General features: G+C 44.1%; 1 protein-coding gene across 2 annotated transcripts in view; it reads left to right on the top strand.

Moving 5' to 3' along the window:
* The window catches only part of hdr (hematopoietic death receptor), an 11423-nt gene extending 1137 nt beyond the window's left edge, over window positions 1-10286 (top strand). The window contains exons 2-10 of one of the 2 annotated variants that reach the window (XM_064971355.1): window positions 3279-3444; window positions 3644-3772; window positions 3946-4057; window positions 4278-4369; window positions 4632-4724; window positions 4983-5023; window positions 5700-5957; window positions 7336-7372; window positions 7539-10286. In XM_064971355.1, coding sequence (XP_064827427.1) covers window positions 3279-3444; window positions 3644-3772; window positions 3946-4057; window positions 4278-4369; window positions 4632-4724; window positions 4983-5023; window positions 5700-5957; window positions 7336-7372; window positions 7539-7831 — 1221 coding nt within the window. In that variant the 3' untranslated portion in view covers window positions 7832-10286. Of the gene's footprint in view, window positions 1-3278; window positions 3445-3643; window positions 3773-3945; window positions 4058-4277; window positions 4382-4631; window positions 4725-4982; window positions 5024-5699; window positions 5958-7335; window positions 7373-7538 lie in introns of both variants that reach the window. The other variant, XM_064971345.1, reaches the window with a different exon arrangement.
* The last annotated feature ends 7539 nt before the right edge of the window (window positions 10287-17825 follow it).

Genomic DNA, 17825 nt, shown 5'->3' with positions numbered 1-17825 from the left:
ACACCTGTTGTTTACGAAGCATGTGACAAATAACATTAGATTTGTAGTTGTTTTTGACAGAGCATCAGTGGCGTGATCATGAATGCAATTATATTGTCCCTATTATCATACCTAAGCTTTGGCAAGTCTGTCTGTAAGGGTTTTCCTCTGAAGGAGAAGCGGACCAAAATACAGCGTGGTGGTTATTCATGTTCTTTAATAAAGGAACTAGACATGAAATAACTAACAAAACAATAAATGAACGAAAACCTAAACAGTCCTATCTGGTGGAGACACAGACACAGACAGGAACAATCACCCACAAACACACAGTGAAACCCAGGCTACCTAAATATGGTTCCCAATCAGAGACAATGACTAACACCTGCCTCTGATTGAGAACCATATCAGGCCAGACATAGAAATAGACAAACAAGACATCCAACATAGAATGCCCACTCAGATCACACCCTGACCAACCAAAACAGAAACATACAAAGCAAACTATGGTCAGGGTGTGACAGTACACCCCCACGGTGCGGACTCCGGCCGCAAAACCTGAACCTATCGGGGAGGGTCTGGGTGGGCATCTGTCCGCGGTGGCGGCTCTGGTGCTGGACGTGGCCCACTTCACCGTAGTCTTAGTCCCCCACCTTGTCCGCTTCCGTGGCCTCCTAGCCACGGCGACCCTACTTAATGACACTAGACTGAGGGGCAGCTCGGGACAGAGGGGCAGCTCGGGACAGAGGGGCAGCTCGGGACAGAGGGGCAGCTCGGGAAAGAGGGGCAGCTCGGGAAAGAGGGGCTCTTCAGACTCCGGCAGCAGCGCCGGACAGCTCGGGAGACTCCGGCAGCACAGGAGAGGAGGAAGGCTCTGGCAGATCCTGGCTGCCTGGCTGTTCTGGCAGATCCTGGCTGACTGGCGGATCTGGAAGAGTCTGACTGGCGGATCCTGGCTGACTGGCGGATCTGGAAGAGTCTGGCTGACTGGCGGATCTGGCAGATCCTGGCGGATCTGGAAGAGTCTGGCTGACTGGCGGATCCTGGCTGACTGGCGGATCTGGAAGAGTCTGGCTGACTGGCGGATCTGGAAGAGTCTGGCTGACTGGCGGATCCTGGAGACAGTCTGCTGCTCCATGCTGACTGGCGGTCTGCTGCTCCATGCTGACTGGCGGCTCTGGCTGCTCCATGCTGACTGGCGGCTCTGGCTGCTCCATGCTGACTGGCGGCTCTGGCTGCTCCATGCTGACTGGCGGCTCTGGCTGCTCCATGCTGACTGGCGGCTCTGGCTGCTCCATGCAGACTGGCGGCTCTGGCTGCTCCATGCAGACTGGCGGATCTGGCTGCTCCATGCAGACTGGCGGCTCTGGCTGCTCCATGCAGACTGGCGGCTCTGGCTGCTCCATGCAGACTGGCGGCTCTGGCTGCTCCATGCAGACTGGCGGCTCTGGCTGATCCATGAAGACTGGCGGATCTGGCTGAGTCCATGCAGACTGGCGGATCTGGCTGCTCCATGCAGACTGGCGGATCTGGCTGCTCCATGCAGACTGGCGGCTCTGGCTGCTCCATGCAGACTGGCGGATCTGGCTGCTCCATGCAGACTGGCGGATCTGGCTGCGCCATGCTGACTGGCGGATCTGGCTGCGCCATGCTGACTGGCGGCTCTGGCTGCGCCATGCTGACAGGCGGCTCTGGCTGCTCCATGCTGACTGGCGGTCTGGCTGCGCCATGCTGACTGGCGGCTCTGGCTGCGCCATGCTGACTGGCGGCTCTGGCTGCTCCATGCTGACTGGCGGCTCTGGCTGCTCCATGCTGACTGGCGGCTCTGGCTGCTCCATGCTGACTGGCGGCTCTGGCTGCTCCATGCTGACTGGCGGCTCTGGCTGCTCCATGCTGACTGGCGGCTCTGGCTGCTCCATGCTGACTGGCGGCTCTGGCTGCTCCATGCAGACTGGCGGCTCTGGCTGCTCCATGCAGACTGGCGGCTCTGGCTGCTCCATGCAGACTGGCGGCTCTGGCTGCTCCATGCAGACTGGCGGCTCTGGCTGCTCCATGCAGACTGGCACCACAGCATAACACGGTGCCTGCCCGGTCTCTCTAGCCCCCAGTAACCACAGGAAGTTGACGCAGGTCTCCTACCTGGCTTCGCCATACTTCCTGTGAGCCACCCCCAAGACATTTTTGGGGCTGACTCTCGGGGTTCCATCCGCGTCGCCGTGCTGCCTCCTCATACCAGCGCCTCTCCGCTTTCCCCGCCTCCAGCTCTTCTTTGGGGCGGCGATATTGTCCTGGCTGTGCCCAGGGTCCTTTACCGTCCAGTTCGTCCTCCCATGTCCATTCCTCTTTGAGCTGCACCTTGGGGCGGCTACACTCCCCTGGTTTAGCCCAGGGTCCTCTCCCGTCGAGGATTTCTTCCCAAGTCCAGAAGTCCTTTTTACGCTGCTCCTGCTGCTGCTTTTGCTGTTGCCCGTTACCACGCCGCTTGGTCCTGTTGTGGTGGGTGATTCTGTAAGGGTTTTCCTCTGAAGGAGAAGCGGACCAAAATGCAGCGTGGTGGTTATTCATGTTCTTTAATAAAGGAACTAGACATGAAATAACTAACAAAACAATAAATGAACGAAAACCTAAACAGTCCTATCTGGTGCAAACACAGAGACAGGAACAATCACCCACAAACACACAGTGAAACCCATGCTATCTAAATATGGTTCCCAATCAGAGACAATGACTAACACCTGCCTCTGATTGAGAACCATATCAGGCCAGACATAGAAATAGACAAACAAGACATCCAACATAGAATGCCCACTCAGATCACACCCTGACCAACCAAAATATAGAAACACACAAAGCAAACTATGGTCAGGGTGTGACACTGTCACTTGAAACAAGGAGCTCTGCATGTACAAAGATGAGGACATTTCTTGACAAACAAGGTTTGGATGATCTCATAGACATTCTTGGATTATTTCCTTTCCCTTCTCTAGTTAGTCATTAATATGGACCTTTTTGAAGATATTCCCTTGAAGGGGAAGTGATTTATTGTCAGGACTACAATGTCATATTGTGAGGAAAGAAAGACCTAGGTTTATGTACCAAACGCTATTCCCTACTTTTGACCAGAGCCCTCGAAAGTAGTTCACTATATGGGGAATAGGGTGCCATTTGAGATTTACACCTAATTTTTACAACAGTAATTTCCTCACCAACTTTGGCGACTTTCCTTCGATGTTTTAAAGTAAGCTAGGTGAAAACTGGATGACAATGTTTTTCATGTGTGCTTCATCTTTGTCTCTAAGGTTGTCCTCCTAATCTGGGCCCTCAACCCCATGGTGGCAGCTCAGTCTGGCCTTAAATTGACACGGACAGGAGGCAGCATCAGAAACTTGACACAGCGGGGCATCTCATGCCGGCAAAACCTGGAGTACCCACATGGCAATATCTGCTGTTTAAACTGCCTAGCTGGTGAGACAAATAGAGATTGAAGATTCAGTCTACTGAGACCAGTGTGTGCACTTGAAATGGTACACTACTTTGGCCTTGTATTGACCATGGTTATATGACTACAGTAATTCATGTTCAGTGTCAAGTGTCTGCTGTATGGACAGGTAGGTAAGACACCTGTTTGGATAACCCAGTAACTCTTGTTTCTCTATGGCCTCAGGTACGTATGTCAAAGCGTACTGCACACGTGCCTTGGAGAGAGGAACGTGTGAGGCCTGTGAGTTTGACACATACACTGAACATGGCAACGGACTACGACAGTGCTTAAAGTGCACCACGTGTCACTCAGGTAATTCTGTTGAACAAGTTAGCCCTTTTCAAATTCAACATGATCCATTAGAATGAATGACAAATGAAATGGCTGGGCTCCGATCTATCCCTTGTCTTATTATTATTATTTTTTTTTTTATAAAAATGTGTTATGTTCTTTAACATTACAATCTCTGTATGTTCCTCTCACAGATCAGGTGACTACGAAGGCATGCACCATCACTCAGGACAGAGAGTGCCGGTGTAAACCTGGGTTATTCTGTGCCCCTGACCAAGCCTGTGAGGTGTGCAAAAAGTGCCTAAGGTATGTCCATAGAATATGTGAACATACACGCGGATGCTCTCAAACTAAATCTAGCCTAACCTCCATTTTTACTTCATTAGACTGTTGTGTAGACGTTATTGCAGAGTGGTGACTAGCTTTCCTATACATGGCATTTATTCATCGATAAATCAAATCGAATTAAACTTGTTTTAATGTGGCTTTTAAAATGATACTTTGTTGAAACCACCATTTATCTCAGATGTGAAGAGAAGGAGGTGAGGCTGAAGAACTGCACTGCTACGTCCAACACTGTCTGTAAGACCAGACCGCCCGCACCCAGCACCATCCCAGGTACAAGACCAGGTACAGCAGACATCCCCTTGCTGCATGCTCCGTTGTCTCCTGTTTATTACTATGGATTAGGATTTTATTGTGTGTCAACGCAATAGAATATTATGATTGTTGTGTATATTTTGGGAAATTACTATTTCTGAATTACAAGGGGCGTTCTGGGATTCAAACAACGACGAATTGTCAACCCTGCCACTTATTTGGTCAACAGGGGATGGATGGGGTTGTGACATTAAACATTCATTTATCTCTGTTGAAACAGCAGGTGTTGGTGTGATTGTGGTGGGAGTATTGGGTATCACTGCTGCAATTGCCGCTGTCTATTTGAAGAGGCGAAATTGCTGTAAAAGGAGAGGTAAGGTCATCTATATCAAATAAATACCTTTTGCTCTTTCAAAAGTGAAGTCTCGGGATGCCTTCCAAATGGCACCCTATTGCCTATGGGGCCTGGTCAAAAGTAGTGCACTATACAGGTAGTAAGGTGCCATCCAGAGGGAACAGAGCCTCAAAGCTCACCTGTCAGCAGTGTTGCACTTAAAGCTGTCAACAGAACATGTCAATATTGTACCTGAAAGTAAAGTGCCCTGTGTGTTTCATACTTCATCTGTTCCAGACTCCCAGAATAATCCCAGTGAGACGCTGAAGATTGAGGTGGTGAGTCAACCCGGTCTCATTCCAAAGTTATTTTCACATTCGCGGTGTGCAGACTCAATGGGGCTGATCCCGACTTAGGAATTTGTCATTCCTACACATGCCTTTCCTATGCACTTCTCAGTATTGGATATTCAGACTTGCCTTATTCATTCGTGTAACATTCTCTGCAGGTGTGACTACCTTGCGCACTCTGAATACATCTAATTCAACTGCTGGAAAACTCCCACTTGCTGGCCAACAGATTTTCAATGGGGTTTTCAGCCATCCCTTTGAATACGGTGTACCTTTTTCAAATTAGACTTTTGTCGGACAGACTCGAGAGAATACGCATAGAGAGAAATGCGCATAAGGGAATTGTGTTACATTTACGCACGCTTAACGCTGGTCTGAATCTAGGCCAATCGGCACTGCATACTGAATTAGATGAATTCTGATCAAATTGCTCAGACGAGCTGATAGAATTTTTTAAATTGTATTTAACCTTTATTTAACTAGGCAAGTCAGTTAAGAACAAATTCTTATTTTCAATGACGGCCTAGGAACAGTGGGTTAACGACAGATTTGTACCGTGTCAACTCGGGGGTTTGAACTTGTTGTGAAAACATGGCAAAGTACATAAGTGAACAGCAACAAATGTGCCTCATAAAGACTACATATAACTTTTCATATCTTGTAGGATGATCAAAACAACAGGTCAATTGAGGAGAGGCAGAACAACCGGAGTGCTGTGCAGGATGGCACACGGCTCCTCCATCCTTTCCTGGAGCTGACCCAGGAGGTGGGCGCCAACGCCTCCTCAGCCGATGAAGACAATGGACTGGGCGACAGCCTCCACAACACCACCAACTCCTCCCAGTCCAGTTTGTCTGCACTACCCTCATCCTCCCCGCTTTCCAGCCCTTCGGCCAAGAGGCAGCCAGGCGCTGCGGCTACGGTGAGAGCAGCAGCACAGGGCATGCTCATGCGAACCTACCCCTTGTCCCTTGTCTTCTCTCAATCTCTTTTCTAACCACATCTGCATTGTTTCTTTAGAACTCCCATCCTATTCTGGATCTGGTCTTACTTTCTGTTCATCTTTATTTTCTCTGCTCACTATACAGTGCATTCTGAAATATTCAGACCCCTTGACTTTTTCCACATTCTAAAATGGATTGCATTTTGTTTTCCCCTCACACAATACCCCATAATGACAAAGTGAAAACAGGTATTTATACATTTTTGCAAATGTATAAAAAGCAATAAAAACAGATGCCTTATTTATATACGTATTCAGGCCCTTTGCTATGAGACTCGAAATTGAGCTCAGGTGCATCCTGTTTCCATTGATCATCCTTGATGTTTCGACAACTTGATTGGAGCCCACCTGTGGTAAGCTCAATTGATTGGAAAGGCACAAAACCTGTCTATACAAGGTCCCACAGATCTGGGTAATTGTACCAAAACAATTCTGCAGCATTGAAGGTCCCCAAGGACACAGTGGCCTCCATCATTCTTAAATTGAAGAAGTTTTAGAACCACCAAGACTCTTCCTAGAGCTGGCCGCCTGGCCAAACTGAGCTATTGGGGGGGAGAAGGGCCTTTGTCAGGGAGGTGACCAAGAACCCAATGGTCACTCTGACAGAGCTCCAGAGTCCCTCTTTGGAGATGGTTGTCCTTCTGGAAGGTTCTCCCATCTCTGCAGCATAAATCAGGTAGAGAGGCCAGACGGAAGTCACTCCTAAAAGGCACGTGACAGTCCAGTTGGAGTTTTCCAAAAGGCACCTAAAGGACTCTGACCATGAAAAAACAAGATTCTCTGGTCTGATGAAACCAAGTTTGAACTATTTGGCGTAAATGCCAAGCATCTGAATTAGTTCCAAATGCACTGTTCTTACTTACTGTTTGAAAGCCACAGTCTGTCTGACGTGTATACAGCATTAGTTCACCCAATTCACAATTACTCTCATGGGCAAATGGACCCCAAACAACCGTGTCCCATTTTGAAGTAGAGCTACTCCCTTTCCACCATCCATCTTGATGAAGACTTACTAGGCAGAAGACTTACTAGGCAGTTCTGACACTTGTTTTTGAAGATTAAATTAACCATTGCTAGTGGCCAGGCCCAAGCACATAAATGTGATTTATAGATGCAAATGCAGGGTCGAGGAAAGGACGGAATATGGCCAGAGACAAGAAGTCCAGAGCTGTTGTTGAGGTCCTTCCCTCCTGCACAACCCTCCAAGAGCCAAACTTCAGCGCTAGTGCAGGGGCCTCGTTTAGGAGCCTGACTTGTGATTTATGACTGACCATGTTTATTTTATTTTTTTTTCTAGGAAGATGTCCTTCTCAGAAAACTTGCTCCTTTGAATGGTGAGAGTATTCCCTCTGTATTTTATGGATTTAGGCTAGTTAACATACTAATATTATTTAGCCTTGTCTATGACCCACTCTGCTCTGGTTGATTAATACAGTACAGCACGGTGGGCTTTGATGTCAGGGCCTTGACTTTTATCTTTTTTATCTTTTTTATTTTTAGGTGACGAGTCCTTGAAGAAAAGTTTTGAACTTTTTGAAGAGCTGGATGTTTACTACCATAACAGATTCTTCAGGCACATCGGACTCCGTGACAACGCTATAAAAAGCACTGCACACCTTCATCCTGAAGACAGAGTCTATGAACTGTTAAACGTATGGTTGGAAATGGTGGGCATGCAAGCCGACATAAATGACCTAATCAAAGCCTTACTTTATTTGGACCAAAAGTTATCAGCAGAAAATATTATTTCTAAAGCCATTGAAAATGGTTATTATGAATATGCAGTAAATTAATATGCAGAAAATAAAATTGCGTTAGGAAAGTATAAAGACCCCTTCCCCTTTTCCACATTTTGTTACGTTACAGCCTTATTATAAAATGGATTAAATAAAAATCTTCATCAGTTAACACACAACCCCATAATGACAAAGCGAAAACAGGTTTTTAGATGTTTTTGGATGATTACTTATTTGCATAAGTATTCAGGCCCTTGCAATTGAGCTCAGGTGCATTCTGTTTCCATTGATCATCCTTGAAATGATTATACAATTTGATTGGAGTCCACCTGTGGTAAATTCAATTGATTAGACATGATTTGGAAAGGCAAACACCTGTCTATATAAGGTCCTACAGTTGACGGTGCATGTCAGAGCAAAAACCAAACCATGAGGTCAAAGGAACTGTCCATAGAGCTCCGAGGCAGGATTTGGTTGAGGCACAGATCTAGGAAGGGGTACCAAAACATTTCTGCAGTATTGAAGGTCCTCAAGTGGCCTACATCATTCTTAAATGGAAGAAGTTTGGGACCACCAAGACTCTTCCCAGAGCTGGCCGCCCAGCCAAACTGAGCAATCGGGGGAGAAGGGCCTTGGTCAAGGAGGTGACCAAGAACCCAATGGTCACTCTGACAGAGTTCCTCTGTGGAGATGGGAGAACTTTCCATAAGGACAATCATCTCTGCAGCACTCCACCAATCAGGCCTTTATGGTAGTGGCCCGGTGGAAGCCACTCTTCAGTAAAACTCCTGCTTGGAGTTTGCCAAAAGGTACCTAAAGGACTCTGACCATGAGAAACAAGATTTTCTGGTTTGATTAAACCTTGATTGAACTCTTTTACCTAAATTCCAAGTGTCACATCGAGAGGAAACCTGGCCCCATCCCTATGGGGACAACTTGGTGGCATCATACTGAGGGGATGTTTTTCAGCAGCAGGAACTGGGAGACTAGTCAGGAATGAGGAGAAAGATGAACGTAGCAAAGTACAGAGAGATCCTTGATGAAAGGCTGCTCCAGAACACTGAGTAAATGGTCTGAATACATGTGATATTTAAAATTATACATTTGCAACGAGTTCTAAAAACCTGTTTTTGCTTTGTCATGTTGTGTGTGTGTGTGTGTGTGTGTGAGAGAGAGTTGGTTGAGTGGGGGAAAAACAATTTGAATTGATTTTAGAATAAGTCTGTCATGTAACAATGTGGGAAAAGTCAAGGGGTCTGAATGCACTATGTTCCTGCTTCTAGGGAGTTCTGGGGAAAATACCCAAAATACAGACAGTAGGAGTCATAACTGAGCCATATATGTGATTAGTTAAATGATCTCCAGTACTTGCTGCGACAGGCCTATTGTCTGGCTGTTGAATCAGTTCACTGTGCGAAACTGCAGAGGGAATGATAAGTTATGCACATGCTAGCGACTGTAGAGCTCCTGGGTGTTGAATAAACACTGTCAACTAGTAGTAGTAGAAGGGAAGAATATACACTGGATGTAGTCTACTGTGTTGTAGTGGTCAGGACACCATGAAATGCATGGACCATCCTGAATGTATTTTAAACATCAGGGGTGCATCCCAAATGTCACCATATTCCCTTTATAGTGCACTACGTTTGACCTGGGCTCTGGTCAAAAGTAATGCACTATATATAAATATGGTGCCATTTGTGGTGCCCCACCAGTGGTGTGTGTCTTTTACGATTCAGCATAGTGTATAACAGTTGTATTTATTTATTTTTAAATTTAAAGGACTGGTAAATGTGTATTTGCCTATAAGGTTGTTTTCTTATGTTGTTCCTGTAGAGCCAGATCTATTGATGCTGAATATTCTGTACAAACTATAGACTTTGTTTTGTCATGAAATCATGCTGCCTTGTTTTCCACCATAGTACTGTCTTCACACACTGATAATAAGTCCTATTGCTCCTTAAGCAAATCATGTACGTTGAGTGATGTCCATCAAACGAAATAAAACAACAATGTTTCAGTGTAAGTGTTAGATGGCACTGACATTTTGAAAACGAGCAATGTTGCACAGATCTGTGTTCAGAGCAGATAACTCCACCTAGTGGAAACTATTGGAACTAGTTTAGTCTTCTGCTGTTTTAATGATGATGATCTTACATCCTCAGCCTTTAGTCCTGTACACTGTATTTTGTGATATCCTCCATAGTACTTATCATGGCCTCTTTCAACTGATGAAATTAGTTAATTTACTCTCCCAAGACTGCGTTCATTATTTCAAATACAATTGTCTCTGCATTATGTTCTTGTCATATCTCCTCTGAAGTTTAAAGATCTTGTCAGTATACCCTTGAGTTGGAGCCAAAGTGCAGTTGCCAATGGCAGTGTCCCTTTTAATTTATAATTTCACATTATTTATGTAGATGTTCTTTACAGTGAATTTTCTTTTTTAAGAACAATACAACAAGTTGGATATTAATGCATCAGATTTGAAATAAAGGTTTTATATATCTTGCGCTCTTTTCAAAATGTCTCTAACTAGAACCAGATATTGCTCAAATGTTGCCCAAGAATCAATCAGATGATGTCACTAAGCTTACTCTTTGTGACATCTTAGCGATATAACATTGATTGTTATTTGGTTGACATATTCTGTGATGTCATAATTGTGTGTTGTCCAAAATGTCATTCTGTTTCAATACATTGTTAGAAGCAAGACGAGGAGGTAGAGAGGAAGGGTCTCTGCTGCACCTGCACTCAGTATGAGGATGGCAAAGAACGCTGGGGCATTTGACCTCAACAGCTGCACTGTCAGAGAGCTCATGCAGCAGACTGGCATTTCCTTGGGCAAGGCCAGGAGACTAGTGTGCTTCAGGAACCACCAACGGAGGTGGGCTCACAGTATAGAGGCTGAGAGGAAGGCCTTGGCAAGGCCATCCCGGAAAGGAAAAAGAAATAGGCGTAAAGTGGCTTCTCAGAACAGTACAGCAGGTGGCAGTGGCACACAGCTCCCTACCCATGTGTCTGTAGCTACAAGGCCTGACCCTATCCATGGGTCTGTAGCTACAGGGACTGACCCTATCCATGGGTCTGTAGCTACAGGGACTGACCCTATCCATGGGTCTGTAGCTACAGGGACTGACCCTATCCATGGGTCTGTAGCTACAGGGACTGACCCTATCCATGGGTCTGTAGCTACAGGGACTGACCCTATCCATGGGTCTGTAGCTACAGGGACTGACCCTATCCATGGGTCTGTAGCTACAGGGACGGACCCTATCCATGGGTCTGTAGCTACAGGGACTGACCCTATCCATCTGTCTGTAGCTACAGGGACTGACCCTATCCATGGGTCTGTAGCCAGAGGAACTGAGCAGGAGGAGAGCACATCATCCTCACAGAGCAGTAACATCACAGCTAATCATAATCCCGCGGAACTGGGACAAGCAAGCCAAACCACATCTCCAGAGTCCATTACACATAGAGAAAACATCAAGGGTGATGATGAGACACTGGACTTTAGAAACATGGATCTCATCAAACAGAGACAATTGTCTACTGGGGGAGACGGTGTCATCCTAGTCGGCATCAGAACGCCCAATGGAAGAGTACTTGAGGACAAGGGCACAGGGTCCATGCGTGAGGGACACGCTGCAGTACGCACCACTCCCCGACGCAGTGCTCGCCTGAGACTGAAGAGACTAACACTCTCTCAAAACTCGAAGCTGGTTGAAACAGAGAGAATCATGATGTCCCTTCATCAGCTTTCAAAACCTCTCAATCACGGTAAAGCAACTCGATTCCAATTACCCATCTTGAAGCCTACAGATTCTGCCCTCCAGAGCAGGGGTGAGTGTGCCTGTAGTTTAACTGAAGAGTCTCTACGTGGCGTGGACTTGGACAAGAGGCAAAGTAAGGCCTGTGATGCACTTGACAAGCAGCACCGTGGGAAACATGGACGGTGCCCAGCATCTCCCTGCTTGGCAGATGAAGCAGAGTCTTCTGGAAATACAGGGCTTGTAAAAGGATTGGTCGACAACACACAACTGGGGAAGAGGAGGAGAAGCAGCAGGAACAAGTTCAGGAAAGAAAGTGAAAAGGAGGAAATGGAAGAGGAATCTCTCGACTTTTGTGTCATTCAATGATTTTGTGACATTCTTGGTTTTGAAAATTATTGTTATAAAATGTTATTTGGAAGCAAACGGACTGAGACTCATCTTTGGACCATTTGTTCAAGTTGACTTTATTAATGTAGCACACAATTGCTTGTACAGCAAGATACAGAATAATATGTTTGTTTTTTTACAGTAGAATGCAAAGTCGATTTGTGTCGGGCTACAGTTTGCTATTACACTTGATAATTACTGTAGTTAACCTAACATTTAGTAAATTATCAAACAAATATATAGTAAACATAACAGTATCTACTAGCCTAGTAATTTTGAAATATTAGTAGTATCTGTAAATCTGTAACCTTCATTACTTACAAGTGATGCATTTCGAAAAAGGTTATCAATTCAACCACCGTATGCTATTAGTAAATCAGTTATTAAGAAGTACATTTTCAAGATGGAGATTTAGGTCTGCTTCTCTTCATTCTCACAACACAATCATCTTAAAGAATGTTGCACAAAGCCCTCTTCAAATCCCAAATCCATCCACCAGCAGTCTGTATGTAATCGATGTTCAAAAGGGACTACATCCAGCATATTTAAATGTGTCTGTTTTTGATTTTAGAAGAAGCGATGGATCAACTTCAAATTCTTGATGTGTTTGCATTTGATACTTTCTCCATAAACAGTCAGCCAAAGATCTGCCGTGATTAATAAGCCATCTGCAAACATACTGTACATGGACAATGATACTTTAGGTCCTTCACTCATCTGTTGGAGTGATGTTTCCTTGTCGAGTTTAGGCCCATACTCTTCATGAGTTTCACTTTTGCAGTTCCTAGATTCTTATAAGATGGCAAACCATTTCTAGGACCATGGTATTTGAGAGTTTTCCTACTAACATATACAGACGCACGATAACATACACACTATACACACACGCACACATGGATTTTGTGCTGTAGATACAGTTGAAGTCAAAAGAGTCATAAAAAAAAAATCAACCACTCCACAAATGTCTTGTTACCAAACTTTTGTTTTCGCAAGTCGTTTAGGGCATCTACTTTGTGCAAGTAATTTTTCAAACAATTGTTTAAAAACAGATTATTTCACTTATAATTCATTGTATCACGATTCCAGTGGGTCAGAAGTTTACATACATTAAGTTGACTGTGCCTTTAAACAGCTTGGAAAATTCCAGAATATTATGTCATGGCTTTAGAAGCTTCTGATAGGCTAATTTACATAATTCGAGTCAATTGGAGGTGTACCTGTGGATGGATTTCAAGGCCTACTTTCAAACTCTGTGCCTCATTGCTTGACATCATGGGAAAATCAAAAGAAATCAGTAAGACCTCAGAAAAATAACTGTAGACCTCCACAAGTCTGGAGGTACCACGTTCATCTGTACAAACAGATGGGTCTTCCAAATGGACCATGACCCCAAGCATACTTCCAAAGTTGTGACAAAATGGCTTAAGGACATCAAAGTCAAGGTATTAGAGTGGACATCACAAAGCCTTTCACCCCTCTTTTTGTGGGAAGCTTGTGGAAGGCTACCTGAAACGTTTGACCCAAGTTAAACAATTTAAAGGCAATGCTACCAAATACTATTTTAGTGGAAGTAAACTTCTGACCCACTGGGAATGTGATGAAAGAAATACAAGCTGAAATAAATAATTCTCTCTCCTATTATTCTGACATTGCATATTCTTAAAATAAAGTGGTGATCCTAATTGACCTAGGACAGGGAATTTTTACTAGGATTAAATGTCAGGAATTGTGAAAAACAGAGTTTTTAAATGTATTTGGCTAAGGTGTATGTAAACTTCAGACTTCAACTGTACGCGGTAGTAGAGTAGGGGCCTGGGGGCACTAATAGGGATCCATAAGAAATACAAATCGACACATGGATGAGCTGAACTTTGCTTGGAATCCCCAGCTTGCCTCATTTTCACACCAAAATAATACAAGTGTCTATTCTTCTCATCTTCCTCAATTTTAAAAGCGTTATTCAGCTCACGTACGTTAGCAAGAAGCAGTGATTCAATTGTGGTATAATTCATATTTTTTTCCTCGTGCATTTTAGCTTCATCTGTTCTGAACTTGACTTGGAATCACCAGCTTGCCTAATCTTCCCATTGAAATGCTATTTTCATCCTCCTTACTGTTAAAAGTGTTATTCTTCTCACGTATGTTACTAATGAGCAGTAATGGGCTGTGACTATAATTAGGTTTAGGTTTCTTCTTCACGTATTACATCTTCCACTTATTAGTCTCTATCTTTATCCTTATGTGAATTACCAATTTGATCTGTATTCTCTGGTAAAATACTCATTGGTTTATCATTGTCTTTGAAAGGAAACATTAAAAGCCAATCTCCAGTAACCAGTAATTTACTTGCTGCTGAATCAGTAATAGCATTTCCAAGAATAGAGAATAATCTGTTGTCTCTACCGTCTTGCCTTTGTGCTGTTGTCTGTGCCCAATAATGTTGGTAACGTATTTTGTGCTGCTACCATGTTTTCATGTGATATTGATACCATGCTGTGTTGTAATGTGTTGCTGCCATGCTATGTTGTTGTCTTTAGGTCTCTCTTTATGTAGTGTTGTGGTGTCTCTCTTGTCATGATGCGTGTTTTGTTCTATATTTTTAATCCCAGCCCCCGTGCCCGCAGGAGGCAAAAGGCCGTCATTGTAAATAAGAATTTGTTCTTAACTTACTTGCCTAGTTAAATAAAAGTTCAATCAAATTGAAAAATGTAACATTGTATTCAGTGTGAGCAGAAATGCTCACTGAACATATCTTTAAACCTGCAGCTGTACAATGAATTTATCCCAAACATGGATGCAGCTGAGATTAGTCAAACTCTATCGGTTCAATGTGATCCTTTTCATCCTCAGACGGTAAAACATCTCCCTTTAAGGGATTTGCTAACTTTGTGTTCAAGCCAGGATACTCTACTTCTGAAACCTTGATTGTCTTTTGTTATCCTCATCCTCTCTGATTTCATTTGGTACTAATATTGCTATACCAGTAGTGGTTTCAACCATCTTAGTGACAAGTGGTTCTGTTTTGCTCTCTTCCTCAAAACGTTCATATCCCCACCCTCTCCTGTGTACTCTGTGTCCTTCTCAGATGTTATACTTCGAATGTACCCGTCTCCTGCATTGTATATGGTTTCTCCTCCATTAACATCTTCCTGTGACTCTTTAGGTACAGTGAAAGAAAACATTTCTTCACCTTTATCCTCATCCTCAAGATTGGATTCACTAGACATTCTAATGGCCTTTCAGTTGTAGAAATAATTACTGGAAAGATTTTCTCTTGATGTCTTATTCTTTCTGCTTCATTACCTTCTGATGTTGAAGCAGTGGGAGTGGATTATTCTGTCTCAGTTTCTAGGGGCTACGTTGCTCTTTCCCATTCAGAACTTTCTGCTGTTACTTCTAAAAATGGGGCACCAGAATCGAAGGATGCAGTTTGAGTTTCACTCACTGCTGTTGTAGTCTTCCTGTAAAAACGTCCCTTTGTTTTTTCAATATCCTCAACGAGTAATAGAGACACTGGAAGCTTCTGTGTTGATTGTGTCTTTAGTCCTCCTTCTCCTCATCAACATGTTTGTGTACATTATCTATGTAGAAGTTGATTATTTGTGTATTTCTGTTGATTTTGTACTGGGTAGAAAATTGCCTGTTGACTTCTCCTGTAGTGTAGTGAAACTTGTAGTTTTGTCCTCTGTCTCTCGCTTATCCTCACATTCTTGTGTTGGTGGAGTTTTTGAAAGCTTGATTTCAGCATCAGGTTGTGGGCTGTCAGGTCCACTAGACATCTCACTGATCGTTCCTGTGGTTGTCATGTAATTTGTCTTGTGTTCATCCCTTTCTCTTATAATTTCAGTTGCCTCTGATAGTGGTGTGCTTGTTTCATCCCAATCAGTGGCCAGTGGGATTGGTGTACTCTCCATCTGAAATAAGAAACGGGGCATCGGATTCAACAAAAACTGTTTCTTCTTTACTGACTGTTGGTGGTTCAGAGTCTTTGTAGGTTGTAACACTAATTTCATAGCTTACTTTTCCTCTAAATTGTGATTGTGTATATCTGTAGATGTTGGATACCTTGCTGTTGATTGCTGCTCTTCATGGACATTTCTGGTTTTGTTGACATATCTGGAAGTGTAGTGACACTTGTTGTGCCTTAGTCTGTCTCTATCTTGTATTCCATTTCATTTCTTGTTGGAGTTTCTGAAAACTTAATGTCCTCTTCGGAGATGGGGCTCACACGTCTACTAGATGTTGCACTGACTATTTCAGTTGTTGTCATATAGTTCTGGTTGTCACCCGTCTTTTCTTTCATTGCCTTTGATATCAGATACTCGTCATGCTTTCATCCCAGTCAGACCATTGGTTTTGTTGTCTTCTCCCTCTCAAAATGTTCTGTGGCTCTACTTAGAACTGGGGAATGAGATTCAATAGTCAACCTCCTCAATAGTCTCTAATGATGTTTAACCTGTTTCTCCTATTTCACTGTCCTCTGACACAGGTATAGTTTGAGCCTGTTTGTTGGTTTTGGCAGTAATCTGATAGCCCTCTTTTTCTTCTTCATCATGTTTGTCTATCGCTGTAAATGTGGAATACCCAGTACATTGTTTCTCTCCAAATCCATTTCTGGTTAGAAAATGACTTGTTGACATATGTTGTAAAACTTGCATTTTTGTCCTCTGTCTCTATTTACTCCTCATTTTTTTGTGTGGATAGAGTTTCTGGAACTTGTATTTCCACATCAGTTTGTGGGCACTCAGATTTACTAGACATTCCACTGATCATTCCAATAGTTGTCATGTCATTTGTATTTTCCTCATCCTGTTATTTTATCATTGCAGTTGACTCTGCTATTGGTGTACTTGTTTCATCCCAGTCAGTGGTCACTGGCCTTCTTTAGAGTAGTTGAGTATCTGGAGCATCAGCATTTGTGGGTTCGATAACAGGCTCAAAATGGCCAGAAACAAAGACCTTCTTCTGAAACTCGTCAGTCTATTCTTATTCTGAGAAATCTATATGGGACAGCTGTCAGTGGCGAGTTGGAGGCGTGCGAGGCCACGCAGTCGTGGGTGAACAGGGAGTACAGGAGAGGGCTCAGAACGCACCCTTGTGGGGCCCCAGTGTTGAGGATCAGCGGGGTGGAGATGTTGTTGCCTACCCTCACCACCTGGGGGCGGCCCGTCGGGAAGTCCAGTACCCAGTTGCACAGGGCGGGGTCGAGACCCAGGGTCTCGAGCTTGATGACGAGCTTGACTGTAGACCTTGCCACATACCTCTTGTGTCTGAGCCGTTGAATTGAGATTCTACTTTGTCTCTATACTGACGCTTAGCTTGTTTGATTGCCTTAAGGAGGGAATAGCTGCACTGTTTGTATTCGGTCATGTTTCCAGTCACCTTGCCCCGATTAAAAGCAGTGGTTCGTGCTTTCAGTTTCACGCGAATGCTGCCATCAATCCACGGTTTCTGGTTTGGGAATGTTTTAATCGTTGCTATGGGAACGACATCTTCAACGCACGTTCTAATGAACTCGCACACCGAATCAGCATATTCGTCAATGTTGTTGTCTGACGCAATACGAAACATATCCCAGTCCACGTGATGGAAGCAGTCTTGGAGTGTGGAATCAGCTTGGTCGGACCAGCGTTGGACAGACCTCAGCGTGGGAGCTTCTTGTTTTAGTTTCCGTCTGTATTCAGGGATCAACAAAATGCAGTCGTGGTCAGCTTTTCCGAAAGGAGGGTGGGGCAGGGTCTTATATGCGTCGCGGAAGTTAGAATAACAATGATCCAAGGTTTTTCCAGCACTGGTTGCGCAATCGATATGCTGATACAATTTAGGGAGTCTTGTTTTCAGATTAGCCTTGTTAAAATCCCCAGCTACAACGAATGCAGCCTCTGGAT

This window comes from Oncorhynchus masou, chromosome 1 (genome assembly GCF_036934945.1).
Source record: "Oncorhynchus masou masou isolate Uvic2021 chromosome 1, UVic_Omas_1.1, whole genome shotgun sequence".
Taxonomy (NCBI): domain Eukaryota; kingdom Metazoa; phylum Chordata; class Actinopteri; order Salmoniformes; family Salmonidae; genus Oncorhynchus; species Oncorhynchus masou.
The sequence above is the reverse complement of the archived record's forward strand: the minus strand, read 5'-3'. Positions and strand labels throughout refer to the sequence as shown.